Source organism: Zootoca vivipara, chromosome 5 (genome assembly GCF_963506605.1).
Source record: "Zootoca vivipara chromosome 5, rZooViv1.1, whole genome shotgun sequence".
Taxonomy (NCBI): Eukaryota; Metazoa; Chordata; class Lepidosauria; order Squamata; family Lacertidae; genus Zootoca; species Zootoca vivipara.
Genome location: NC_083280.1, coordinates 6,027,212 through 6,054,418, shown reverse-complemented (window position 1 = coordinate 6,054,418; position 27,207 = coordinate 6,027,212). Strand labels below are relative to the sequence as shown.

The 27,207-nt window shown below is 48.2% G+C and overlaps 1 protein-coding gene across 2 annotated transcripts; it reads right to left on the bottom strand.

Annotated features, from left to right (window-relative positions):
• Nucleotides 1–2,007: 2,007 nt before the first annotated feature.
• On the bottom strand, nt 2,008–24,546 carry CHRND (cholinergic receptor nicotinic delta subunit). Of its 2 annotated transcripts, none has more exons than XM_060274295.1 (12): nt 24,425–24,546; nt 21,390–21,535; nt 20,289–20,333; nt 19,676–19,785; nt 17,153–17,308; nt 15,621–15,736; nt 12,385–12,585; nt 11,626–11,737; nt 10,695–10,809; nt 6,561–6,765; nt 3,395–3,513; nt 2,008–2,978 (listed from the first exon to the last, which is right to left on the bottom strand). In XM_060274295.1, exons 1-12 carry the CDS (start codon nt 24,468–24,470, stop codon nt 2,796–2,798), a joined length of 1,554 nt encoding a protein of 517 aa, XP_060130278.1. In that variant the 5' UTR covers nt 24,471–24,546; the 3' UTR covers nt 2,008–2,795. The 2 variants fall into 2 exon arrangements, with proteins under 2 accessions (XP_060130278.1, XP_060130279.1); XM_060274296.1 differs by having other exon boundaries at nt 21,390–21,532; nt 24,425–24,536.
• Nucleotides 24,547–27,207: the final 2,661 nt, after the last annotated feature.

The window sequence follows — 27,207 nt, the reverse complement described above, 5'->3', positions numbered from 1 at the left end:
CTAAACATACCCAGCTCCCTAAGCCGTTCCTCATAAGGCATCGTTTCCAGGCCTTTGACCATCTTAGTTGCCCTCTTCTGGACACGTTCCAGCTTGTTAGTATCCTTCTTGAATTGTAGTGCCCAGAACTGGACACAGTACTCCAGGTGAGGCCTGAAATGGCAGCATTATAGGATGGCCACACTTTTTTAAAAAATTGCCTCTAAAACAAGGATCCTATGCCTTATTTATCTGATATTCCACAGGCCTGATGCTAATAATAATAATAATAATAATAATAATAATAATAATAATAATATATTATTATTATTATTATTATTATTATTATTATTATTATTATTATTATTTTACCCCGCCCATCCGGCTGGGTTTCCCCAGCCACTCTGGGCGGTTTCCAACAAATATTAAAATACATTAAAATGTCACACATTAAAAACTTCCCTAACCAGGGCTGCCTTCAGAAGTTTTTTAAATGTCAGGTAGTTATTTATCTCTTTGACATCTGATGGGAGGGCATTCCACAGGGCGGGCGCCACTACCCAGAAGGCCCTCTGCCTGGTTCCCTGTAGCTTTGCTTCTTGCAGTGAGGGAACCGCCAGAAGGCCCTCGGCGCTGGACCTGTGTGTCCGGGCAGAACGATGGGCGTTGGGAGTGCCTTGCAAAACTTACAGCAAGCACCAAAGTTACCGGCAGCAGAAGAGCAACTGGCTCTTCTATTTAAATCAATGGGGGGATGACGACAAATGAATGCAATTCAAACGAATGTAAATATGAAATTCATTTTCTTTCCTCGCAAAGTCCTAGTAATATGCGTGGCCACATGCCTGACCTGCAATGGAAACTCCCCTTCACTCTTCTCTGTAGCTCAGTGGAAGCTGGCCAGAATCTCAGCCTTTCCCTCTTAACAAGTCCTAGCTGCTCTGCTGAATGGTTGATCTGTTGTTTACCAGTAAATACAACAAGTGCCATTTTTCTAGAAAAAGAGGTGCTGGAACTCACCTTGTTCTCTTAGAATGGCAATGGTGCCCACCTGAGAGGTTGCCAGAACTGAATGCAACTATTGAAGTTATTCTGACTCCTGGTGTTCCCTGGTCCTAGCGCAGACCCATTGCAAGGTCTCCAAGGGGTGCTATACAATTCTATAGATGCCTACTCAGAAACAAGCTTCGTGCCAATGAATGGGCCCAGGGTGCCTCCAGGTGGTAATTTTGTGGGATGGAACACTGGGGCAGGCAAGTCACAACAGTTCCTAGAGTGTCCACTAAGAGGAACTCACCTGGAGGGACACCTGACTAAGCTCAGTTCCTGTTTCTCCAGATATGCAGATGAGATTGATTAGCTGGCAGACAAAAGCCCCTAGCCAGCAGCCATTCTCTCTCTTAGTCATTTCTCCTTCAATGGGATTACATCTCCAGAGAATCTCCAGTTAGGATGGTTCTCCCTCTCGGCCTGCTGCCAAGAGAGAGACCAGATGGAGCCTCACTTTACTAAGAAGACTCCAGATGTATATATTTGTAACTTTTCTACGTAAGCCTGCCTTTCTGAGATTATGCTGTTAACTCAGGATGTCATGTGAGTAAACTCTATCTTATTTTAATACTGTGTCGTGTATTTCTTTTAAGAGGGAAAAAGGGGATTTGCCAGGAAATATAATATTGAAGTATAATATTGTTGCAGAGGTTCTAACAAACCTAACGCTCACGTTTTGCTGCGCACAAAAGGGGAATGTCACTCTGCTGATATTGGAAGCTTGCTAACACAAGCTTGGATAGGATCTATCTAATAATATATCCTAATCCACATCCCTAACATGCCCACAAATTTATTGTAGCACCACTGCTGCTCAGTGTCATCAAAATGTTATCCCTTACTTTTTATTGCTGAAAATGTCTATATTTTGAGTATATTTTGGATAAATGCACACTAAATGCTGACAATTTTTTATAAGGACTCTTTTTTAAAAAAAGCAAACTGATATGTGGGGAACTGAATCTAAGATTGGAAAAAAGAGAAACTGACATGTTCAGATTTGTCCATCCCTAATCCGGAAACACCTTTACTCCCAGGTAAGTGCGTATTGGACTGCAGGATGTTGCAAAACTGCATCAGGAAGTGGTGTTGGTGAAGGCACAGGCATTGCCCAATAGGAGCTTTGCATGGCTGGCTTTTCCATAGTTCAAACTAAATGACATTTTTTTAAAAAAGAGAGAGAGGCTGGTGGTCATATAGCACCTGCTTTTCATGCAGAAGGCCCCAGATTCAATCCTTGGCATCCCAACGCAGGGCTGGGAATGCCCCCTCCCCTGAAACCCTGAAGAGCTGCTGCCAGTCAGTGTAGACAATATTAGGCTAGATGGGCCGAGGATATCTGACTCGACATAAGGCAGCTTATAATATTTCTCTGTCACATGCAAGAATTTACCAGTGATGGAAAGAGATACGTTTTTTTTAATGGAACGTAGTAAGGATGGTTTTCCTCACAGGGAGGCACATTGCCTAAGAAAGGTTACGTCAAACTTTCCCCCTTGCTATCCAGGATTCTTCAAACATGTTCTCCCTGTAGTTTCGGAGTCAGCACTTGGGAAACATAGCTTTTATTGCACCACAAGGGACAAGGCAGAAAAGCAGAAACCATTTAAGAGATTGCAACATGCCAACTGGCTTGTGGGGCGAGCGTGAATTAGTACCGGCCGCGTCCCATTTCACAGGTAAGAGGAAGAGAAGAAGACTGGCTCTCAAACTGAGTCAAGGCCCTCTGAATCTGGGGAGGCGGGGATCAAGCTTCCCCTCCGGGTCTAGATATAATTCTTGTTTGCTTCGTTGTAGTCATAGGGGTCCCCTTCAAAGGGCAAGGGGGGAGGGTGGTTGTAGGACCCGTTCAGGAAGATCCACAAAGTGCCCAGGCTCAGAACGGGCATGACCAGGAAGAAGCAAAGGCGGTCCACCGTGCGGGCAATGCTGTTCCAGTTGTCTATCTCCTGCCAATGAAATTGCAAGGTTGGGAGGGGCCCAAAGACCACAAAATCTCTCCCCTCCCACACCCATGTACAGGCCAATTCAAGCACACGCGAACCTTCCCGTTTCCCGGTTGATGCATGCATTCTGCACCACAGCCTGACACAGAAAGTGAGGATATCAAAGGATGCCCTCTCGACAGTTGGGCTGGGCAACAGAGAATAATAGGATTATAGAGCAGGAAGGGAAACCGAGGGCCATCTAGGCCAACCCTGTTTAAAGTAGAATGCTACTGCTTTAAATCATGTGTAGTGCGGACAGGGCATCAATGACTGTTGGGGAGGAATCCTTTGTAATCTAAGGCACTAGCAAGGAGCTGTGGGCTCAGAGGAACCAAAGGTAAACCAGAGATGAGCCGAGATGCTTCTGCCAAGCCCACCTCATTGTAGTCATTCTTGTCTCGCGTGTGCTTCACGATGAAGTTGGCTCCCGTGATCGCAGGCTTGATCTCATTGTAGAGCTGTTCCTGCGTGCCCTCCACCCCGTGGGGGTTTGGCCCTAGTAGACAGAGAGGAGAGAGGCAGTGAGCAGTTTGCACCCAGGAAACAGGTGTGGGGGGTCCTCACAAATGCAGGATGAGGAGGGCAGTCACCGAGAGGGCAGCACAGAATTTGGGTCCCAGCTCCCAGATCAAGCAAACTGGGCTATGATGGGGGGGGGGGAGGAATTCAGTTCAGTTTGCACTTCGGGGTGAAGCTACCCAATTTGCGGTTTCGGGGGGTGGGCGTACAGCCATCCTTCACAGTGCATTTCTCCAGCCAAGTAGTGGGCAGAAAAATGTGTCGGCTGCATATAAAGTCAGTATCAAATATATGTGTGAAAAATATATATGCAAAGAGCACATTTTATTGGGGGGGGACTTCTTTGCAGAAATGTGCATACAGTGGAACCTCGGTTTACGAACACTTCGGTTTATGAATTTTTTGTTTACGAACGCCGCGAACCCATCTGGAACGGATTAATTCACTTTCCATTACTTTGCTCATACCAAAATAAAAACTTAGTTGGTCTTTAAGGTGCTACTGAAGGAATTTTTTTATTTCAATGGGAAAGTTCGCTTCAGTTTATGAATGCTTCAGTTTATGAACAGACTTCCGGAACCAATTACACCCATGCTTCAGGTTAAGTACGCTTCAGGTTGAGCACTCCGCGGACCCGTCTGGAACGGATTAATCCACTTTCCATTACTTTCAATGGGAAAGTTTGCTTCAGTTTATGAACGCTTCAGTTTAAGTACTCCGCGGACCGTCTGGAACAGATTAATCCACTTTCCATTACTTTCAATGGGAAAGTTCGCTTCAGTTTATGAACGCTTCAGTTTATGAACAGACTTCCGGAACCAATTGCGTTCATAAACCGAGGTACCACTGTATTAAGCACAGCTGCTGGCAGATGCATCCATCCCTAATGGAGCTGACCTCAGTGCACTCATAATCAAAAAGGGGCATCGTGGGATCATAGAATTGTAGAGTCATCTAGTCCAACCCCCTGCAATGTGTCAACGAAGAATATCCTCTCTGATCTTTGGAGGTGCTGCTGGGGCGCAGAGCCCCTTGCCAGCCCCAGAGAGGCCTCCCCTGGCCACCCGCTGGAACCAAAACAGGGCCACAGCGAGACTTGGGTGGCCATGCATTCCAGAGGACAGTTCTCTACTTGAATTCATCATAGACTCATAGAACTGAAGCGCAGGAAGGAACCCTGAGGCTCATCTCCTGCAACTAGAGGCAAGGCGGGGCTCTTGCAAGATCTTGCCAGACCTCAAAAGCTGCCTCCTCGTGACCCAAGTAAGTGAGGCTTCAGTGGGGGTGTCCAGAGTGTATGTATGTCTCGCATGCAGGGCAGCACCTTCCTGTTTGGCCTCAGGCGGCAAGATGGGATGGGCCACCTCTGCTTTTCTGCTTAGAGGGGCTCTAATCTGCCTAGGGGCAGCTGAGAGCGTTTCGCAGGCACTGCAGTCTGGTTTGCCACTGATTTGCAAGGTTTCTGTGTTCCCTCCGCAGTATTTAACTTATAAATTAGTCGCCATGCGAATCGTTGTCACTGAGTTGGCTGCATAATGTTTTTGGAATAAATATTCCACAATTTACAAGCAAATGGGTGTGTGTGTGTGTGTGTGTGTGTGTGTGTGTGTGTGTGTGACCACAGAGGTCCCTTTGCTAGGAGGTGGGGGCTGCAGGAAAGGGACTCAGGCCCATGCAAGGCTCTCCTGTCCGTCCGTTCCCCCCCCTTCCCATTGCAACAACCTTGCAGTGTTCATGAATGCGGATTAGCGCAACGTCAGTGCCCGGGCTTTCAAATATTTATCTATTTATGAACAATATTTCTAAGCTGCTGTTCTGATAACAGCAATAATAAAAAGCACAGCCCACAGCAACAGTGCCAGGCACGCATAAAAATTTTACAGCCCAAGCGTTTACACCCACCAGCTAAATTTACAGTCTATAAAAACAATATTCGAATTTCCTAGCAGCCAGCGTGTTTTGGAAGATGGTGCTCTGGTGTTAGATAAAAATTGAGTTTGAATTTGAGCCATGGTGAACCAGAGCGGAGGCACACATGTACGTGTCAGTTTATAATTCTATTAAACTTTCCTTGCTTTTCACGTCTGACCTGATGTGTAGTTATAATGCATATTTTATGTAAGTTGGTTAAGACTTTTTAAAGGATCAATAGTGCTGCTTGAGGTATCTGGTTGGCCACTGTGAGAACTGGATGTTGGGGCACATAGACTAAGGGTGGAGGAGCCTCATGCTGGTCCAGGCCTCTCCCTCTGGCCTTTGGGAGTCTCCCCAGGCCACACACCCCTTCACTCTCCACTGGAGTGTTTTTGCCTGGCTGGACTGTGTCCTAGAACTCTGACCGCATGGCAAGAACTCTTGCTTGCGTGTACTGAGGGCAGAGAGGGGCATGTGAGTGGGCATAGAAACCAGCCTCCAGTCCTTTGCAAACGTAAAACCCACTTTTGCCTTTGGCCCCACCCACCAGGGATATTAAAAAATAATAATTCTATAACTTGTGCGTCCTTGTTTCTCAATTTGACCCTTTTACCTGGTTTTGCAGGTTTTGTGGTATTTTATGCGTTGTGACTTCACACTATTTTTATTGATTATAGTTTTTGTGGTTCTTTGTAGCAATTGTTAAGTGTAAACTGTTTAATTATCATTTGCTGAAATTTAATTCTACTATTATATTCTAATGGATGATTGAATATTGCTTTGTTCGATATAGGTTGTTCATTTCAAACGTGGGTGATCTGTCTATTTTGCTGTTTCTTCAGCTTCGCAAACCGCCTTGTGTATAGCAATATAGAAAGGCGGTATACAAATTAAAAATGAGATGGAACAAAATAAAATATGGCCTGCAGAAAACTGTTGAGAAGAACATGTGGCCCCTTGGGTCTGCGCCAGCAGGGCCCATGTTCTCTTGTGCCTGTCCTGCCCTTCTTAAGTTCTGCCTCGTCTTCTCTCCAAGCCCTCTGAGATGGTGGCCCTCGTCTGGCCCCCTGGGAGCAGCAAACCCCCCCTTGCCCCCCCCCGCAAGCTCACTGGCAGGAGTGGTGCGGCTCGCCAAGCCGTGCCTCTCCGACTGCTTCTCGAACATCAGCTCGCTGCGGGACTTGACAGTGAAGTACTCCTCCGCCTTGGCGATGTAGCCCACCGAGCTGCATCGCCGGATCAGCAGGCCACGCTCGGGCTCGCTCTCGGCCGGTTTGGACATGCGAAGGAGGCGAGGGAGGGTCTCCAGGAAAAACTGGAGTATTGGGGAGACAGGAAAGCAGAAAGGTTGGGGGAGGCAGTGTTATAAGAATTCCAAGGACTCAAATATAATTTCAATGTTCATAAATGTACAAGGCAAACACATACATAAGTATATAAACCACATGTCTAAAATAGTACAGGAAAGCAATCCTGAAGCCATTTTGACCCTCCCAAATTGACCTCAAACATTCCTTTGCCTTCCCATTGTCCTTTTGCTTACAAATCCTATTTTAAGGGCGCATCTGTATATGAATAGGGTGAGCTTGTGACCTGGACTCAGAAACTAAATATTAACCATCACAAAAGAATGGCCAGGCTGCCCAGGTAAAGCATCAGTGACCATTATCAGGTATCCTGGCAGGCAGGATCTCTGCTGTAGACCGCCTCTTCTGTGATGTATGTATGATGTATGGGGGGGGGTCTTGAGCTACAGGATGGGCAATTTGAAAAGTCTATATAAGGGCTTGCACACCATTGTTCTGGGTTGTTGTTCTTATTTTGCACACCTTCCTCCTGTGAGGGAGGGAGTGAGCACCCTGTTGTAACAGTTTAATAAAGATCAAGCTTACTAGCCACTTTGCTTCTCAATATTCTCTGCTTGGCCTCTGTTGTTTTCTCCTACCGATAGAGAACCCACTTAAGGACTCTATGTGGGCTCTTGGATACCCCATAAGGGAAAAGGAGCAGTTTTTTTCTTATAACAGTTGGGAGGAATATCCCATGTCTGCATACCCTCCAACATTCCTCTGATGAAAATCGGGACACGTAAAATCGGGATGTCCATCTTTGGGTGCTGCAAAACCCAGTGAAAACACAGAACCACTGCAAGAACCAGCTCATCCCAGGGACTTTCTGGGATCAAATCAGAAGCTGGGGGGGGCACTTCTGTAATTCTGGGAATGTCCGGTTAAAATAGGGGTGCTTGGAAGGTATGTTGCTGCTGTGCGTTGAGGTCTAAAAACTGGCCTTCAACCCACGCAAGGTTCTTGGAGGCCTCCTTGTGGAAGTGATTAGTCTTTGGGGAAAGGCCATAGCTCAGATGGTAGAGCGTCTACTTGGCATGCAGAAGGTCCTGGGTTCAATTCCTAGCAACTCCAGGTAGCACTAGGATCAGATTTCAGGGCAGTTGTCTACCAGCCCCGTCTGGTACTCCGGTTGAGACCCTACCTGCCCGCGGACTGTCTCGCCAGAGTGGTACATGCTCTGGTTATCTCCCACTTGGACTACTGCAATGCTCTCTACGTGGGGCTACCTTTGAAGGTGACCAGGAAACTACAACTAATCCAGAATGCGGCAGCTAGACTGGTGTCTGGGAGTGGCCACCGAGACCACATAACACCGGTCTTGAAAGACCTACATTGGCTCCCAGTATATTTCCGAGCACAGTTCAAAGTGTTGGTGCTGACCTTTAAAGCCCCAAACGGCCTTGGCCTAGTATACCTGAAGGAGTGTCTCCACCCCCATCGTTCAACCCAGACACTGAGGTCCAGTGCCGAGGGCCTTCTGGAAATTCCCTCCCTGCGAGAAGTGAGGTTACAGGGAACCAGGCAGAGGGCCTTCTTGGCAGTGGCACCCGCCCTGTGGAACGCCCTCCCACCAGATGTCAAAAAGAAAAACAACTACCAGACTTTTAGAGGACATCTGAAGGCAGCCCTGTTTAGGGAAGTTTTTAGAATCATAGAATCATAGAGTTGGAAGAGACCACAAGGGCCATCCAGTCCAACCCACTGCCAAGCAGGAAACACCATCAAAGCATTCCTGACAGATGGCTGTCAAGCCTCTGCTTAAAGACCTCCAAAGAAGGAGACTCCACCACACTCCTTGGCAGCAAATTCCACTGCCGAACAGCTCTTACTGTCAGGAAGTTCTTCCTAATGTTTAGGTGGAATTTTCTTTCTTGTAGTTTGAATCCGTTGCTCCGTGTCCGCTTCTCTGGAGCAGCAGAAAACAACCTTTCTCCCTCCTCTATATGGCATCCTTTTATATATTTGAACATGGTTATCATATCACCCATTAACCTTCTCTTCTCCAGGCTAAACATACCCAGCTCCCTAAGCCGTTCCTCATAAGGCATCGTTTCCAGGCCTTTGACCATTTTGGTTGCCCTCTTCTGGACACGTTCCAGCTTGTCAGTATCCTTCTTGAACTGTGGTGCCCAGAACTGGACACAGTACTCCAGGTGAGGTCTGACCAGAGCAGAATACAGTGGTACTATTACTTCCCTTGATCTAGATGCTATACTCCTATTGATGCAGCCCAGAATTGCATTGGCTTTTTTAGCTGCTGCATCACACTGCTGACTCATGTCAAGTTTGTGGTCCACCAAGACTCCTAGATCCTTTTCACATGTACTGCTCTCAAGCCAGGTGTCTCCCATCCTGTATTTGTGCCTTTCATTTTTTTTGCCCAAGTGTAGTACTTTACATTTCTCCTTGTTAAAATTCATCTTGTTTGCTTTGGCCCAGTTGTCTAATCTGTTAAGGTCATTCTGAAGTGTGATCCTGTCCTCTGGGGTGTTAGCCACCCCTCCCAATTTGGTGTCATCTGCAAACTTGCTCAGGATGCCCTCAAGCCCATCATCCAAGTCATTGATAAAGATGTTGAACAAGACTGGGCCCAAGACAGAACCCTGTGGCACCCCACTAGTCACTACTCTCCAGGATGAGGAGGAGCCATTGATGAGCACCCTTTGGGTTCGGTCAGTAAGCCAGTTACAAATCCACTGAATGGTAGCATTGTCTAGCCCACATTTTACCAGCTTCTTTACAAGAATATCATGGGGCACCTTGTCAAAGGCCTTGCTGAAATCAAGATAGGCTACATCCACAGCGTTCCCTTCATCTACCAGGCTTGTAATTCTGTCAAAAAATGAGATCAGATTAGTCTGACATGACTTATTTTTCAGGAACCCATGCTGACTTTTAGTGATCACAGAGTTTCTTTCTAGGTGCTCACAGACTGTTTGCTTAATGATCTGCTCTAGAATCTTTCCTGGTATTGATGTCAGGCTGACTGGGCGGTAATTGTTTGGGTCCTCTCTTTTCCCTTTTTTGAAAATAGGGACAACATTTGCCCTCCTCCAGTCTGCTGGAACTTCGCCTGTTCTCCAGGAATTTTCAAAGATTATTGCCAGTGGTTCTGAAATCACCTCTGCCAGTTCTTTTAATACTCTTGGATGTAGTTCATCTGGCCCTGGAGACTTGAATACATCTAAACTAGCCAAGTATTCTTGTACTACCTCCTTACTTATTCTGGGCTGTGTTTCCCCTGCTGAATCATCTGCTCCATATTCTTCAGGTCGGGCGTTGTTTTCTTTCTTGGAGAAGACTGAGGCAAAGAAGGCATTGAGGAGTTCTGCCCTTTCTCTGTCCCCTGTTTGCATTTCACCATCTTCTCCTCTGAGTGACCCCACTGTTTCCTTGTTTTTCCTTTTGCTACGGACATACCCATAAAAGCCCTTTTTGTTGCTTTTAACCTCTCTGGCGAGCCTGAGTTCATTCTGTGCTTTAGAATGTTTTATCATGTTTTTAATATTCTGTTGGGAGCCGCCCAGAGTGGCTGGGGAGGCCCAGTCAAATGGGCAGGGTATAAGTAATAAATTATTATTATTATTATTATTATTATTATTATTATTATTATTATTACTACTACTACTACTACTACTACTATTATTATTATTATTATTATTCCTGCTCAAACCCAGAGAGCTGCTGCCATTCAGTATAGGCAATAGATGGTCTGAGTGGGTATAAGGCAGCTTTGTGGCCCAGTGGTAATTTGAATCCCTGTCTCCAAGAGGTCCTACTCTGACACACCAACCACTATGCTACACTGCCACGCTGGCGGTATTTTCTGGGCGCATGGTATGTGGGATTTACACATCTCCACCCCTCTCCCTGTTACCCAGCCCTCGCAGCTCACCTCTTTGGTCCAGTCGGTCAGGAGGTGGGTGCTGGGGGTGCGGAAATGGATGTTGAGCTCTGTGACGGTGGCTACCCCCACGGCAGTCACAAGTAGCATGACGAAAAGCAGGTACCTGCCCAGGGAAGGGGAGAGAGGTAGAAGGTGCATTTGAAAGAAATGGGGGCCAATATGTCAGGCTTCCAGGAATCGGCTTCCTCCCCCGTGACAGTGAATAATAAGATCAAACAAAAGGAAGGCCTTACCAGTTAGATTCTTTAATAATCACAGTGAGAGACAAAAGAACAAGTTTGCCTAGGAATGGCGGTGTTCCCAATTAAGGGTTACTCCCCCCTCCATCCCTATTAATCTATGTCACTCCTACCTCTTGTAATCTGAGCTTGTACGCTCTGTGCTTTCTGTTCTGAGACTTTCTGAGCTCTTCTCAACCTTGGGGAGGGCAGTGGAAGAATGCTGTCCAGAGACTGTGACCCTCTCTCTCCCAGTCTTCTTCTAGCTGTTCCCCATCCAGTATTTCCCAGCTTCTGCCTTCTGAACTATGCAAACCACTGTTCCAAATCTATACTGTCCTCCTGCTCCTGGGAAGATTCAGGATCAAGTGGAGGGGGTGAAACCCACCATTCCTCCTCAGCACGGTCCCTGACACAACATTTATGTTTTCAAATGATGGCGCCCTGCACAGCTGCTGCCCCATTCAAGAGCCTTCCAGGCAGCTGCACAATTCATACTGAATGATGGAAATAATCTGAACGAACAAGGAAGGGGGCGAATGCAAAATGATAAGGATCACAAAGGGACGAGCAGGCTGAGAACACAAGGAAAGGCTAGCTGCTAGATCAGGAGGTTCAAGAGGGAGAGCTTAGCCATCACGGCTGGTAGACCTTGATAGCCTTGTCCTCAAAAATAGTTTTCCCAGCAGAGCAAGACTTACTTGCCAATGAGAGGGATGGCTAAGGAGGTGGCTGGGAGACGCTGGGAGATCAGCAGCAAGAAGACAGACTGAGCCAGCAGGATGGAGATGGCCAGGGTCACCTTCTCCCCACCTGGAAGGCACGAAAGGAGGAGCAGAGGGAAGTTTATTAGCCACTTTCCTCTAGGAAGCAAGACATAGAGGCTCACGCAAATAGTATGAGCACTGAAATCAACTGTAACACACAGGAGCAATGAAAACTCAAAGCACACCTGTGCAGGTAGAAGACAGACCTTGCGGAACCCGCCCCACTAAAAGAGGTTCCAAATACCTGAGCGCCTTCAAATTAAGGGTCAGAAGGCTCGGTAAAGGTAAAAAATAAAGAATAAGTTGCCTGGCGCCTGCAGACAGAGAAAGATAGTGCCAGGTGTGGCTCCCTGGGGAAAGCATTTCACAAACAGGGGGGCACCACTATAAAGGCCCTTCTAGAGTAGCACCACCCTCTGGACCTCCCATGGAGGAGGAAGACAGAGAAGAGACTCAGATGATGATCACAGGGTTCAGGGCAGTTCAAGAGGCAATTCTTGAGGCATTGGGGTCCTGAGCCTCATAATTCTCTATAGATCAAACCAGAACTTCAAACTGAGCCCGGAACAGGTGCTACACATCCCGCCCTCATTGGCACATGCTTCGATATAGATAGCTCAGTTGGTTAGAGCAGTGTGCTGATAATGCCAAGGTTGCAGGTTCGATCCCTGTCTGGGGCGGCTGCATGCTCACAGTCAGCAGGCAAGTAGAAAATCAGGATGATCATGAAGGCGATGAGGATGCAGGGGGTGACAATGTTGATGATGTAGAAAAGCGGCTTGCGCTTGATGATGAGGTAAAAGGTGATGTCCTGGTGCTTGTTGCTGTTGCGAGGGACACACGGGTCAGTGTTTTTGCGGGCTGGCCTGTGAATGATCTCCCATTCGCCATTCTCTGGGTAGGAGAGAGAGAGGGGGGGGGGCAGGTCACCAGCCAGAACACTCTGCACATCTGTAAGATATCCACCCTTGATGCATAGAGCAATGCGTATTCCACAGTTCACAGGAACCCAGAATGGAGAGGGCTCCTAGCCATTGGAAGTGTGGCAGCAGAGATCATTCAGTTTGCAACTTAAAGTTTAATTCTGTTAATTTTAAAGTCAACAAGCCATGGCGGTGTTGTTTAGCAGCCAGTCAGAGTGGCACAATCTCTACTGAGGTAACACATGCTCTGCTTGGCTGCGTGGTTCTGAGGAAGCCTTTCCTCTGTATGTCTGCTTGTGCGTCTCCCTGCTTTGTACAAGGCTGTAAGTAAGAAGGACAAAACCTCTCTGCTCCGTTCCTTTCTCCGCAATCTTTTTTTCGCCAGCGGGCTAATTTTGAAATTTGGGAGAAAGTGCCAAGGGGGCGGCAGTCACAATATGGCTGCCGTCGAAATGTAGAGGGGCACAATATGGCTGCTGTTGAGGCGCAGCATAATACAAAATGGCCGCCACATCTAAAAGAGTAGGAAGAAGAGACAGGGACCCCCCACCACCAGTGATAAAAGGCAGTCACATCAGCCAGTGCCACACGGTCACAGAGAGAAGCTCCTCTGTTCAGAATGGATGTGAGGGCAGGCGTCCAGTCCTCACATCCAGAGTAATGTGCATATGCTCAAGGGGACATTTTCAAGGTAGGAGAGGCCAATCCAGTGCAAACATGAACCGAGTAGGAAGATCAAAGCATCTCTTCTCTACAGTTGATATTTGAGGGGTTATTGACTCAGCCTCCATCTGCAATAAGAGGCTAGCAGATGGGAGTCCTGCAACAAAAAGCTGCAGCGCTTCTGCTGAGAACTCCAGCCACTCCATCCCATCCCTTCTATCCCTGCCCCCCGCCAGCTACATAAAGCAATGGCACACAGCGAATTGGATCGGAAATAGGGTGAATTACCGTGCTATTACTGGATCTGCCAAGTGGAGATGCTGTGAGGATCACAACAAGATAATTGTGAGAAGGAGCTTTGAACGCTCTGCAAGTTCCACATAAACGCGAGGAATTATTATTTTGTATTGACGTGCCGTGGTTGCAAAGTGCTGCCTTAATGCTTTATTGTCTTGAAACCCTGCACGGGGACTCCCCTGAGTGCTCATTCAGATGCTGATAAATAAAATGACTCCCCAGCTCTTAACAGGGATGTCGTGAGCATTCAAGGAGAGGGGGGACATACGCACAAGGCCCATGAACCAGGAGGGAGGCAGGCAGAATGGACATTGGGCATTCTCCCAGACAGGGCCGTCTTAAGCCCATCCAGTGCCCTGGCGCTAAGGTCCCTCCAGCGCCCCCCTCCAGAGCCTCTCCAAGGGCCCGGGAGTGCCAAGCGGACCGCGGCAGCAGCAGGAGGCCACCTCCAAGGACTCCGCACTGCGCCTCCTTCTCGTTTCCCCAGCGCTGGGTTCCGCTCAGTCAAGCTTCGCTACCAGCTCACGCACCGCGGGACCAGAAAGAGTTGCTTGGGCGCTGTGCGCGCGCTGGTGGCGAAGCTCGACTGAGCGGAACCCAGCGCTGGGGAAACGAGAAGGAGGTGCAGCGTGGAGTCCTCGGAGAAGGAGCGCAGTCCTGGCCAGATCGCCGGAACCCTGCGCTCACTTGGTGCCCTTCCAGCGCCCTCCAGTGCCCGGCGCCGTGGTTCTCCGCACCACTAGCCTCTATGGCTAGGACGGGCCTGCTCCCAGAGAATGCTGGGAGATGTAGTTTCATTAAGGGTGCTGAGACATATAACTCTGTGAGGGGGTAAACTACAGGTCTCAGGATTCTCTAACTGAAAGGTCTAACCTCAGGCCCTCCAAGCCACTCTTTCTGGCCCTTGAAACTTTACCCATGCCACACCCTTTCTATCCTGGCCATTCCCTCTCCTGGCCACCTTGGGTTTTTCTTCCTGAATGGGTTGTGTCCTTGAATCCTGACAATGCCTGCCTGGAGGAGAGAAAGGTGTGTTGATGTGTCAATACTAGCCTACTGTACAGTGCCGGATTTAGGTTTGATGAGGCCCTAAGCTGCTGAAGGTAACGGTGCCCTTTATATGTCCAGCTGTCCTTTGTCAACAACAAATTATCGCTGTTTTCTGTGTTGAATATATGCTCTATGGTAATTGATGGACCTAATAGGTACCTAAAGCCATAATGGGATCAAAAATTAATAAATTATGTATTCCATGAAATCAATCAGGAGGCATAAGACTCATATCCTTAGTCTATGCTGCCTGATCACCAGTCGACAAGCACTCTTTAATATTAGATAACAGGTATAACAGCTTGGCCTCCATTCAACTGGGCTGCACTGCGATCTGCAGCTGCATGCGACATGTTGCCCTGCAAACAGTCCATGCAGAATGTAGGCACCCTATATACAGAAGTGAGCAAACCAGTGATATTTTAGGGAGCAGGCTAGCAGGTGGGGCCCATTACTTACATCATAGGAGCCTACATTTTTAAATGTATTTTAATCTTGTTGGAAGCCGCCCAGAGTGGCTGGGGTACAAATAATAAGTTATTATTATTATTATTATTATTATTATTATTATTATAATATTATTATTATTATTATTATTATTATTATTATTATTACACAACACAAAACACTGTTGCTGTACTGTATATAGGTTTGTTTTTATTTGTTTTTTATCTTAGATTTTGGAAATGTACATCCACTTTTTTCCCCTTTAAATTTTTTGGGGACCCCCAAGAGGGCGGGGGCCCTAAGCCAGAGCTTGTTTACTGTACAAAAGTGAAAATTGTACACGTTGCTCTGCCCAGTTTGCCTCCTCTAGCCCCACCCACTGCCCACACGGGACCCTTAGAATGTTGCCCAGATTGGAAAGCAGCCCTTGGGGTGGAGAATCTCCCCCCAGCGGTTGAGGACGATGGTTTTCTGCCCTATTGGGACACCTCCTCCCACCACTGCTGATCCCCTTAGAGGAGGACACCCCCTCCCCCCCCCCCCACTTACCGGTGAATCCTTCTGGGTCAATGATGATCCACTGCACCACGTACCAATTCTCGGTCTCTTCGTCTTTCTTCGACATGAGTTCCATGTTGATCTCGTTGGCGCTGTACATCAGAGAGCTGGGGAAGGTAGGCGGAAAGCCAGTCAGCAGAGAATCCCAGTGGCAGAAGGTTCTACAGATGCCTTTGAACGAACCCTCTCTAATATGTCCCCTCTGCCCCACCAAGCAAACTTAATAAAGCTGTTTGAAGCCTTTTTAAAACACACACACACACACACACACACACACACACACACCCCACATGGTAACCTCATGCCCAGCGGCCCTCCAAACCTCAATAGCTGTGACTCCTGCAATACAGGGGTGTCAGGAGTATGGGCAGGAGTCAGGCTCTGGGGCCTGTAGTGCTTTGCAGGACTGGGGCCTGCCTCAGCTTGTGCTGGAGAGGCAAGGAGTGGTCACTCAGGTGAGGCCTCAGCTTGTGCTGGAGAAGCAAGGAGTGGCCACTCAGGTGAGGCCACTTGATACCTCACTGCACCTGGTGGCAGGAGCTGGGAGGGATAAAAGCTCAGCATTTCCCTTCAGCTCTTTGCCACAGCAACGCTATCCCTGCCTGGTTGCCTCTGGCCTCTTGCTCCTTGAACCTTTGCCTTGCCGACACCTTGTTCCTTGGACCCTCGCCTTGCCGACGCCTTGATCCTCAACCCTTGGACCTTTTGCCTTGACTCCCAGACCTTCGCCTCTGCCTTGCTCCTTGACCCTGCGACTGCCTGCTGCTGGACCCTCAGCCCTGCACTTGTTCCTGCTTCTACACCACCATCTTGCCTCTGGTCCTGACGCCCGCCGACCGGACCGTGACAAGGGGGTTGAATTAGAGCAGGGATGTCCAAACAGTAGATCACAATCTACTGGTAGACCCCCGGCTGATCCTGGTAGATCGCAGGATCCTTATCGTGTACAAAAAGTTACGGGGGGGGGGGGGGGAGAGCTAAAAAGCTCTGTGCAATCCTCCCCCCAAAAAGCTCAACAACTCTGGGCAATCCATCCACCCCACACACGCTCCTCCTCCCTCCAAAGACAATGGGTAGATTACTGCCATTTTTTAAATATACTGGGAGTAGATCACAGTCTCTTGGGAGTTGGACATGCCTGTATTAGAGCGAACCAATTCTGTGATCAATGTGTACCCAAAAGGAGAGAGCATGCACTAGACAGGGTAAAGCGAGCATAGCAATACGTATATTACCATCCGAAAATGCATTATACGAGGGGAAATGGTTTGCCAAAAAAAATGTGTGAATTAGAATAACAGAATCATAAAACTGTAAAGTTGGAAGGTGTACCCCAGGGCTATCTAGTCTAAGCCCCTGCCGTGCAGGAATCTTGCTCCCAGCATGGGGTTCGAACCCATGACCCTGAGGCGAAGAGTCTCGCACTCTACTGAATGAGCCATGTGGCTCTAGTTTCTAGGGACCCAACCACACAACCACACACATGCCAAAGAAGGCCAGCAAGGGGGCTGGAAGTTCCTCACGTGAACTTCAAGGTGCAGTTCTGCCAGTCGAAGGGGAAGTAGTTGACGTTGATGGGGCAGGCGCTGCGGAAGATGGTGGGCGGCAGCCAGTAGACGCCGCCGTCCGAGGAGAGGAGGATGTTGGCGTAGTAGGTGGCCTCAAAGGTCCCGTCGTTGCTGCAAAGGAAGAGGAAGTTGCGGGGCTGAGGAGAGCATCGTCCTTCCCGGGGAACTGCTTCCTGTCCACTGAGGCAAGGCAGGCCTCCAAGAAGACACTGGGCAGGATCCAATGCCAAGCTAAGGCGATCCTCCCGTCCATGCGGGTGTTTCTGCTCACCACGTAGAACCGTGGCCTCTGTCCTCCCCCGGAAACCAGACCTGGCCCACCCAGGAGGCGAAGTGAAGCTGCCCTCTCAGTCGGTAGAAGCCACGGAGGTATCTCCCCCCCATGGGTGACCCCCACCACCCTAGTGGAGCTAGGGGCACTGTGATACAGTGGTTCCGCTCCTTCCTCCTGGGCCGTGTCCAGAAAGTGGTGGTGGGGGATGAGTGTTCAGACCCCTGGGCCCTCACTTGTGGGGTGCCTCAGGGTTCTGTCCGCCGGGAGAGATCATCAGGGGGTTTGGGCTGGGTGTCCATCAATATGCGGATGATACCCAGCTCTACCTCTCTTTTAAATCGGAACCAGTGAAGGCACTCTACCTCTACCTCTGTGAGTACCTGGAGGCGGTTGGAAGATGGATGGCGGTTAATGTATTGAGGTTGAATCCTGACAAGACAGAAGTACTCGTCAGGATTCAACCTCAATACATTAACCGCCATCCATCTTCCAACCGCCTCCAGGTACTCACAGAGGTAGAGGTAGAGTGCCTTCACTGGTTCCGATTTAAAAGAGAGGTAGAGCTGGGTATCATCCGCATATTGATGGACAGAAGTACTCTTCTTGGGGGACGGGGGAGGGCAGGTGTGGAAGACTCCCTGGTCCTGAATGGGGTAACTGTGCCCCTGAAGGACGACGTGCGCAGCCTGGGAGTCATTTTGGACTAACAGTTGTCCATGGAGGCACAGGTCACTTCTGTATCCAGGGCAGCTGTTTATCAGCTCCATCTGGTACACAGGCTGAGACCCTACCTGCCCGCAGACTGTCTCGCCAGAGTGGTGCATGCTCTAGTTATCTCCCGCTTGGACTTCTGCAATGCACTCTACATGGGGCCACCTTTGAAGCTAACCCGGAAACTACAACTAATCCAGAATGCGGCAGCTAGACTGGTGACTGGGAGCGGCCACCGAGACCATATAACACTGGTCCTGAAAGACCTACATTGGCTCCCAGTACGTTTCTGGGCACAATTCAAAGTCTTGGTGTTGACCTTTAAAACCCTAAACGGCCTTGGCCCAGTATACTTGAAGGAGCGTCTCCACCCCCACCGTTTTGCCCAGACACTGAGGTCCAGCGCCGAGGGCCTTCTGGCGGTTCCCTCATGGCGAGAAGTGAGGTTACAGGGAACCAGACAGAGGGCCTTCTCGGTAGTGGCACCTGTCCTGTGGAATGCCCTCCCATCAGATGTCAAAGCGATAAATAACTACCTGACATTTAGAAAACATCTGAAGGCAGCCCTGTTCAGAGATGCTTTTAATGTGTGACATTTCAATGTATTTTTAATCTTGGTTGGAAGAGTGGCTGGGGAAACCCAGCCAGATGGGCAGGGTACAAATAAATTATTATTATTATTATTATTATTATTATTATTATTATTATTATTATTAGGTGCCGATTTCCATGAAGATTATTATTACTTCTCAAACCTGTATACCACCCCCTTCATCTGTAGATCTCTGGGAGGTCTGCAGCATAAAAATACTAATATAAAAATGCATAATGCATAATCAAAACAAAGATAAATGAATACCCCGCCCCCCGACCTCCCGCTCTCACAAACACATTTAAAAGGGTATCAGATGTTAATCGCTATGCAAGCTTTAGAAGACATCTGACGGCAGCCCTGTATACTATAGGGCAGCTTTTTAATGTGTTGTGTTTTATTATGTTTTTATATATTTTGGAAGCCACACAGAGCGGTTGGAGCAACGCAGTCAGATGGGCAGGGTATAAATAATGAAATTATTGTTGTTATTATTAATAATAATCAAAGGCCTGGTTGAAGGTAAACGTTTTCGCTTGCCACCTAAAGGCGTATAACGATGGCACTAGCCGAACCTCCCTAGGGGGAGCATTCCACAAATCTTGCGAGATCTCGTGGGGCGTCCGAGATATCGTGAGATTTCGGCGAGATCTCGCTGGGAAACGGCATTGCTTCCGACTGTGGAGATTGTGCGGCAATGGTAGGGCCGGGCAGCACTTCCCATTTTGCCTCTGGTGGCAACACAGGGCGTGCCACCCCTGCCCTGCAGCCCATGTAGGAAAGAACCAGCCTGGAGGGAGACATCACCCGCTAATGTTCTGAAGAGCCAGCTGCCTCGGAAAGCAGAGGAGCATGGTCCCCCTGATTTGGCGACCCTAAGGGCGACTTAGCTGATGCTCACTTGTTCTCCAGGACAATCTGAGGCAGCCACAGCATGTCCGGCGGCAGGCGGAGCACACTGATGCCGCCAAATTCTGTCTCGTTCCATTTCAGCCGGTAGTCCATCCACCCCTGCGGGGATTTAGTTTATTTTAATTACCTGCAAAAAAAATCTATAATGCCAACGTTAAGAGAGAGAGAGAGAATTCACAGCAGCAAACAGCGTGAAATCAACAATAAAGTTACACCTACAAAACAGAAGCCAAATGCGCCATGAATCAGGAGTTCAAATGAGCACATTAGCTCAGCTGGAAGTACAGTAGAAGATATACAGTAGTACCTTGGTTCTCAAACGCCTTGGTCAGGGGTTGGCAACTTAAGGCCCATGGGCCACAAGCAGCCCGTGGGGGGTCATTTTGCATTACTTTGTATGGGAAAGCGCACCTTGGTTTTGGAACGCATTGGTTTTGGAATGGACTTCCGGAACGGATTAAGTTTGGGAACTAAGGTACCACTCTGTGTGTACACACACACACACACACACACACACACACACACACACACACACACACACAATTCAATGATCAGTCTTTGATTTGGGTTGGAGGGGCTGGCAAGGGCTTTCTCCTACTCACATGCTCAATCCAGACATTGCTGGTGAGAGTTTCGTCGGCCTCTTTCTGTAACAACACACAATAAGGGAGGATCAGACCCAGTGGCATGGGAGCGAGTTGTGTGTGTCCCCCCCCCCCCCAAGCTCAACAACTCTGAGCTGCCGCCCCTTAAAAAAGCTCAACAACTTTGGCATGTCTCCCCCCCAAAAAAAATAAAATAATAAAATTGGGGGCACTGGGCAGTTTTTGCACCCAACAGCCCTGGGTACCATCACTTTTGTCACAGAGGATGCTGAAGCTTTGAAATTAGGCTGCCCGGATTAGGAGGAGCAAGAGAGGGGAACAGGAACACAGGAAATTGCATCACACCAAAGCAAAGCATTGGTCCATCTATCCCAGACAAAAGACAATGGCTCTTCAGAATGCACACAATAAATTTATGGGGATTGCAATTGTAAAATTGGGACGAGCCTTGGGGGTAATCTGATCTAACCGGCAGGGCAGGATCTGCAACACAGGACGCAGATACAGGAGCCCTGCGGTGACAGCCATTGTCTGAGATGATTTTAAACCAGAGCTTGGACAAAATAAGAACCTTGCTGGATCAAGCCATTGACTAGTTCAGCATCCTGTTCTCACAGTGGCCAGCCAGATGCCTGTGGAAAACCCACAAGCAGGATCCAAGCACAGACCTCCTGTGGTTTCCAGCGACTGGCAATCAGAAGCCTCACTGTCTCCAACTGTGGAGCCACTTGTGGCTAGCAGTCCTCGATAGCCCTCTCCTCCTCCTCTATGAATTCATCTGAAATATACTCGGACATCATCTAACCGTCTTTTAAAGACAGCTAGTCCTTTTCAAATCCTGGAGGTTAGGTCTATCAACGGCTTCCAGCCACAACAGTGAAATGGGAGCGTCCATGTTCCGCAGCTGTGCACCTCCAGATGCAAGGTGTGGGGAGGGGCCATGGGCTTCCCAAAGGCATCCGGTTGGCCCTGTGGGGAACAGGAGGCTGGGCCAAATGGGCCTTTGGGGGGGGCGATCCAGAGGGGCTCTTATGCTCTTCATGTAAGATAACAAGTGATGATGACAAGTTGCTGGTGGATCCCAGAAGGTGGGCTCACCAGGGAGACGAGATTGGAGAGGGTCAATGCCAGGGAGACAGTGACGCTTTCGTCCTTGGATTCTACAGGACGCAGGTTCTTGTTGTAGCCTTTCTCCTCAAAGAGGTACTTGATGAGCCGCTCTTCCATGTTCACGCCCAGGGCTGCTGGAGGGAAGGGGAGAGAAGCAGGGGGGTGCGGTGGTTCATCCCAGGAGCTGGCCAGAGAAGCGGCAGAGCCTTGCTCCAAGCTCAGCCTTCCTGCAAGCTCAGACATTTATTTATTTATGTATTTATGTATGTATTTATTTATTTAAATATGTATACCGCCCTTCATCTGTAGAACTCAGGGTGGTTCACACACAAAAGAAAGACAACAAAACCACACATGAAATCTATATATAAATGTAAAATTTGTGAAAGTGTGGGCTCCACTTTTCTCCGTAACCGCTTGACCGATCATTCTGAAATTTTGACACACAACGATCCAGCCCACTCTCCGAGTGTTCCTAGAAAAAAAAATCCCTCAGAACTCACACCTGCGCAGGTACAGACCTCTTTTTCAACAAAGTAAAACAGCGCCCTCGAGTGCATTTCCTCCCACAGTACACCCTCCCTTCCTGTGAATCTACACCACACCCACAAACCCCACCTCCACCACAAGATCCACCACTCACATATATCCATCCGGCAGAGGTATTGAAGACCTCAGCAGAACTGAAAGCAGGCCTTTTACAGCAACAAGGCCCAACATTGCCAAGTGGAGGTAGGGGCCTGCCTGGGGTGGGGTGGGGCTGAATAGAGGGCAGGGATAGTTAATGGGTCACAACAGGATGGGGGGAGACAGAGGGATGAAACCTGCCCTCTCCACAGTGTCTCGCCTCGGCTCAGGGGGACTCTGAGGCTCAGGGGGATCTGAAGAGGGGCTATTACCCTCCATCTCACAGACTAACGCACAGCAACGCGTGCAAGGCCAGCTAGTGCATAATAAAAAACACGAGGCAATACCTCACCCCCCCAAAAAAAAACAGATTTAAAAGGGTATCGGATGTTAATGAGCCCATGGCCTGGTTGAAGAGGAATGCTCTCACCTGGCACCTAGAGGGGCATGATGAAGGAGTCAGCTGGACCTCCCTGCGAACAGCACCCCACAAATCTTGCAAGATCTCGTGAGAATCCGGTGAGATCTCGCTAGAAATTTATTTCATGTAATACATACACTGCCCGATCGCAGGAAACAAGCTAACCTCAAAGCCGTTTACGAAAGAGAAGACAAAACAATAAAAATACCGGTAGGAAAATAATAATCAATAACAACAATTAAAAACTTTCAAAGAGTTAAAATAACAACAGGCTAGAAACAGATTAGAACTCGCACCTGCTTTCTGAACATCTGGGTAGGCTTGTCTAAATGAAAATGTTTTCGGCAGGTGCTAAAAAGAGGGCAGTGATGAATTCCTCACGGCAGCCCTTTGAGGTAGGCTAGGCTGAGAGACAGTGTCACCCTGTGAGCTTTCTGGCCGCGTGGGGATTGGAACCCTTGTCTCCTGGGTCCTGGTCTGACACACCAACCATTACACCACATCGGTTCTCAGTTTAGCCCTTCAGCAATATCCTGGATGTTGCTGGAGGCAATATCCCTCTGCTTCTGCCCCTCTTTTGAGTCAAGGCAGCTGCAATGCAACAAACTCCCTTTTCTTCGAATGCTCTCTGCGCAGGAACACTCACCGTGGAGCATGAAATATGAGAAGAAAAGAGTTCCCCTGAGCAAATGCAGAGTGCCCAAAGCCCTTCCCCGTCTCCACCATCTGGTAAGAAGTTTCCAGGTTCAAGATTGTGCCTTTCTCTAAGAAGGGATGAAAAATAAGTATCCACAAGAATTTTGGGGAGTAAAATGTGAAAATTCTCACATAGAAAATGAGAAGAATTGTGCCTATGTTTTTTGCCTCATCTATCAGCTTAGATAAATGCAGGAAGCTGCTTTTTTTATTCATGGAAGCAGAGAATCAGGGGGTTCTGGTTTCACATGAAGGGGGATATATAATGAAATGAAAAGGATATTTAAAATAACCTTTGTAAAATAAATAAAAAACAGAAGATTTTCCTTTGGGAGTTATAGGGAGAGAACAACCTAAAATGTATAGAAACTTATTCATGTATGCTACTACAACGGCAAGAATGTTACATGCCCCAAAATGGAAAGAAGCAGAAGTCCCAGTAAAGGAAGAATGGATACAAAAACTTATGGAATATACAGAAATGGTGAAAGTTACCAGAAAAATAAGAAATCAAGATAACAATTTTAAAAATAAAATGGAAATGGTTTATTGAATATTTACAGATGAATTATAAACAGATAAAAACATTGGCAGGGTTATTGTAATAACCTCCAGTTTCATAAGAGTATATATTTAAAGAAGATGAATAAATTAGCAAATAAATTTCATTTGGATATGCAGAAGTGTTAGAAACAAAAGGGGGATGGAAGTCAGGTTCTGAAATGTCAAAATGAATGTAAAATTAGTGAAATATATAAACTTGAAATATAGATAGATAGATGATAGATAGATAGATAGATAGATAGATAGATAGATAGATAGATAGATAGATGATAGACAGACAGATGATAGATACATGATAGAGATGAGATGATTAGATAGGTAGATAGATACGGTAGATAGATGATAGATAGATGATAGATAGATAGATAGATAGATAGATAGATAGACAGACAAACAGACAGACAGATGATAGATACATGATAGAGATGAGATGAGATGATTAGATAGATAGACAGACAGACAGGCAGGCAGGCAGGCAGACGGGCAGACAGACAGACAGATAGAATGAAGGGGGAGAAATGTCCCTCCTTCTCCTTCTCCCTCCTGTTGATGCCAATAGCCTGAACCCCAGGGCTCCTCACTAGAAGTGCCCCATTCCACATATCCACCTCCAAGTCTCCCAGCTTTGGAAGCCACCTTCTTGCTGGGAGCACCTCCTGCGGCTTCTCCCACTAGGCCCAAGTCTGCAGGCCCTGACAGGCAGCGGCATCCTTACCTGGGAGGATGAAAGCCCAGAGCAGAGCGAGTGTCCGCCTGTCCATGTTGGCACCCGGGTCGCCTGTGCCGTCTCCGTGCCCTGCTCACCCTCCGAATGCCTCAGCCGTGTGTTTTTTTCCGAAGGGGACGGAAGTACGAGCTGGGACCGTGACTTGGGAATGCGGACGGATGGCGGCAGCTGCAAGGCTGGCAGGGGCAAGCGGGGGGGGGGGGAATTAGAAAATAGCTGCAGGACCGAAGAACAAGAGACAGCAAATCTATCCCTTCCTTCCCCTCTCTGAACAAAGAGGGACATTTTGCTCTGGGTAAACGAGCGGCGAAGAGTTGGCGGGGCTTGAGCTGCCCCACATGGGGGGGGGGGCAAAGCACCCCGATTCCAGCCTGACCCGTCAGTAGGCAAGGTGTAGTTTTTGTGCTGTGACCAAACTTTGAAAGCAATGCTTTCAAATTCCACTTGCTGGAAACTGCTGGAGGAGTGAATTGTTCTTGTGCTTGGATTTGTAGGTTTCTCACAGGCATCTGGTTGGCCACTATGAGAACAGGATTCTGGATTAGGTGGACCCCATTTGGTCTAGTCCAGCAGGCCCTTCTTAGGTTCTTAAATGGGTGCCTCCAAATGATGCTGAGGCCAATTATTAAGCTTCATTCCTTATTTTCATGGAAGTTCAAAACTTAAACAAAAAGTTCACAATGGCTCTGCCCCCCAATGGGGATGGCAGGTATGTTTTTCTTCCTTATTTTAACGAGAAACTGCCTATTTTGCACTCCTCAAACCAAGATCACCAGAAACACTGCTATTGTTTGAAATTTGCACTTGCTCTGAAATTTGCGGTGCAGTTCTTCAACTGAACAATTTTGGGGGGAAGTGTGCATTAAAATGCACATAGCATTGCATGAAGGGGAAATGCTTTGCAAAAAGTGTAATCAGTCACAACTGCATACAAAAATACGTTTATTAGGATAAATTTACACTAAAATGAGGAATTTCCATCATGGTTTTTTTTTTTTAATTAAAAGAATCCCAATTTCAGCAAAAAAAACCTGGAGAATTGAAATTAAGAAAAAGGTGAAACTGAGAGCAACCAAAATTGTCAGATTTGCTCATCCCTAGAAGCAAGAGCAGAGCCATAGCTGGACTGAGCCAAAGGCCCCCTCTGCTCTCATCTGCTCTCATAGGGGCCAAACAGGTGAGCCTCTGGGGAACCTGCAAGGTGGGTCCTGAGTTCAACAACACTCTCACCGCTTGCGATTCCCAGAAACTGGCATTCAGAGGCAGCATCCGTATTCTTCTACACATTGCTTGGCTGGAGAAATGCATCACAGAGTTCGGAGAAGCAGGAATGTCGAAGGATGGCTGCATTTCAGTCTAGGTATTTTGGAGAATGAGCTGAAGTTGCCTTTAAAGGTGAACTGGATAAATTTCTTCCCATCCCTATTTTTATGCACCCTGAAATCTCTCAGGGAGGCAAAGATCCTGAAGTCTGGATGCCTCTGTGTGCAACAATTCTGCTTAAATCCGGCAGCTCTTCTGCAAAGCGGTCCCAAGCCTTGACAGTCGGCTAACTAGGCTGCTCTGCCAATGTGGGATTAAGCATGCGAGAGCCGGCCTGCCTTTGAAAGGAAGCTCTTTGGGGTGGGAGCAGGGTCACCGCTGCCATCTCTGCAGGCTCCAAGTGCGTGAGCTTGACTGCCGCGGCAAGCAAGCCCCCCCCCCCACTCGCCACCCCACAGGGCACTGCCCAGTCCACTTCATCCATCAAAACTCCCGACAGTCGCTTCCTGTCCCAGCGGAAACAAGATCTCTGGACCCTGAGTTATGTGATCGCACAGCTGCAGCCTTTGAGCCAAGCCAGAAAAAGAAGGCAACGCCCGGGCAGCTGGGGAGTCAGGCTCTACATCCCCTCCCCCATTAGGTCAGGAGCTGTGTTTCTCAACAGGCAACTTTCCAGGGGCTGCGTGTCAGCAGAGGAAGGGGTCCAGGGCAGCAGAGGTCAGAGCTAAGGTGGCGACGTTGTGTGGGAACGACCACAGCTAGGGGGTGGCGTGTCTGCATTGCAAGCAGAAGCTCCCAGTTTCAATCCCCGACATCTCCAGTTAAGTCTTGGGTTGGGAGATATCCCTGCCTGACATCCTGGAGAGCTGCTGCCAGTCAGTGTAGACAGTACTGAGCTAGATGCACCAATGGTCTGACTCACTACAAGACAGGTTTCTATGCTCCAATGGCTGGAGTCATGGACTGGTTGGACACAGATGAATGGTGGGAGGAACCAGTTGTGGAACCCCCAAGGGAAGAGGGCTCAGAGCCTGCCCAGGGAGTGGTGGTGGGACAATGAGTGGTCAGAGGGAGAAGATGGGGAGAGGTTGTCGGAAGCTGAAGGGTAACAGGCCTTAGTGAGCTGGGAGAGTCTGTGGCAGAGAGAAGTCCAGAATCAGAAGCAGCAGAGGCCAGGAAGCAGACATGAATCTGACTGAAGTGTCACACATATCTCCCCCTACTACTACAAGCTCCCCTCCCCACCCGTCTCCCAGGCCCAGAAGAGGAATAAAAAGGGTGGAGGAGAGGTTGGCTGCACACAGGCACAGTCTCAAATTGCTAGTAGAAAGCCCTGGAGAGGAGGAGACTTCGATAGCTGTGAGGAGGTACTTTCAGTCTCTGCAACTGATTTTCATGGAGGAAATCGACCAGGAATGAGCTGCTCCATTCATTAGGTCTGACACTCAACCAAGCCTGTGGATATTGTTTTTGCTAATGATGAGTTAACTCAATCTTAGAACTGTGCG

Coding starts and splice junctions, on each gene's coding strand:
- CHRND (XM_060274295.1), bottom strand. CDS start 24,470: ATGGACAGGCGGACACTCGCTCTGCTCTGGGCTTTCATCCTCCCAG. Junction 6,766..10,694: donor TGACCGACTGGACCAAAGAG/GTGAGCTGCGAG, acceptor CCAATACTCCAG/TTTTTCCTGGAGACCCTCCC. Junction 2,979..3,394: donor ACAAGAATGACTACAATGAG/GTGGGCTTGGCA, acceptor TTTCATTGGCAG/GAGATAGACAACTGGAACAG.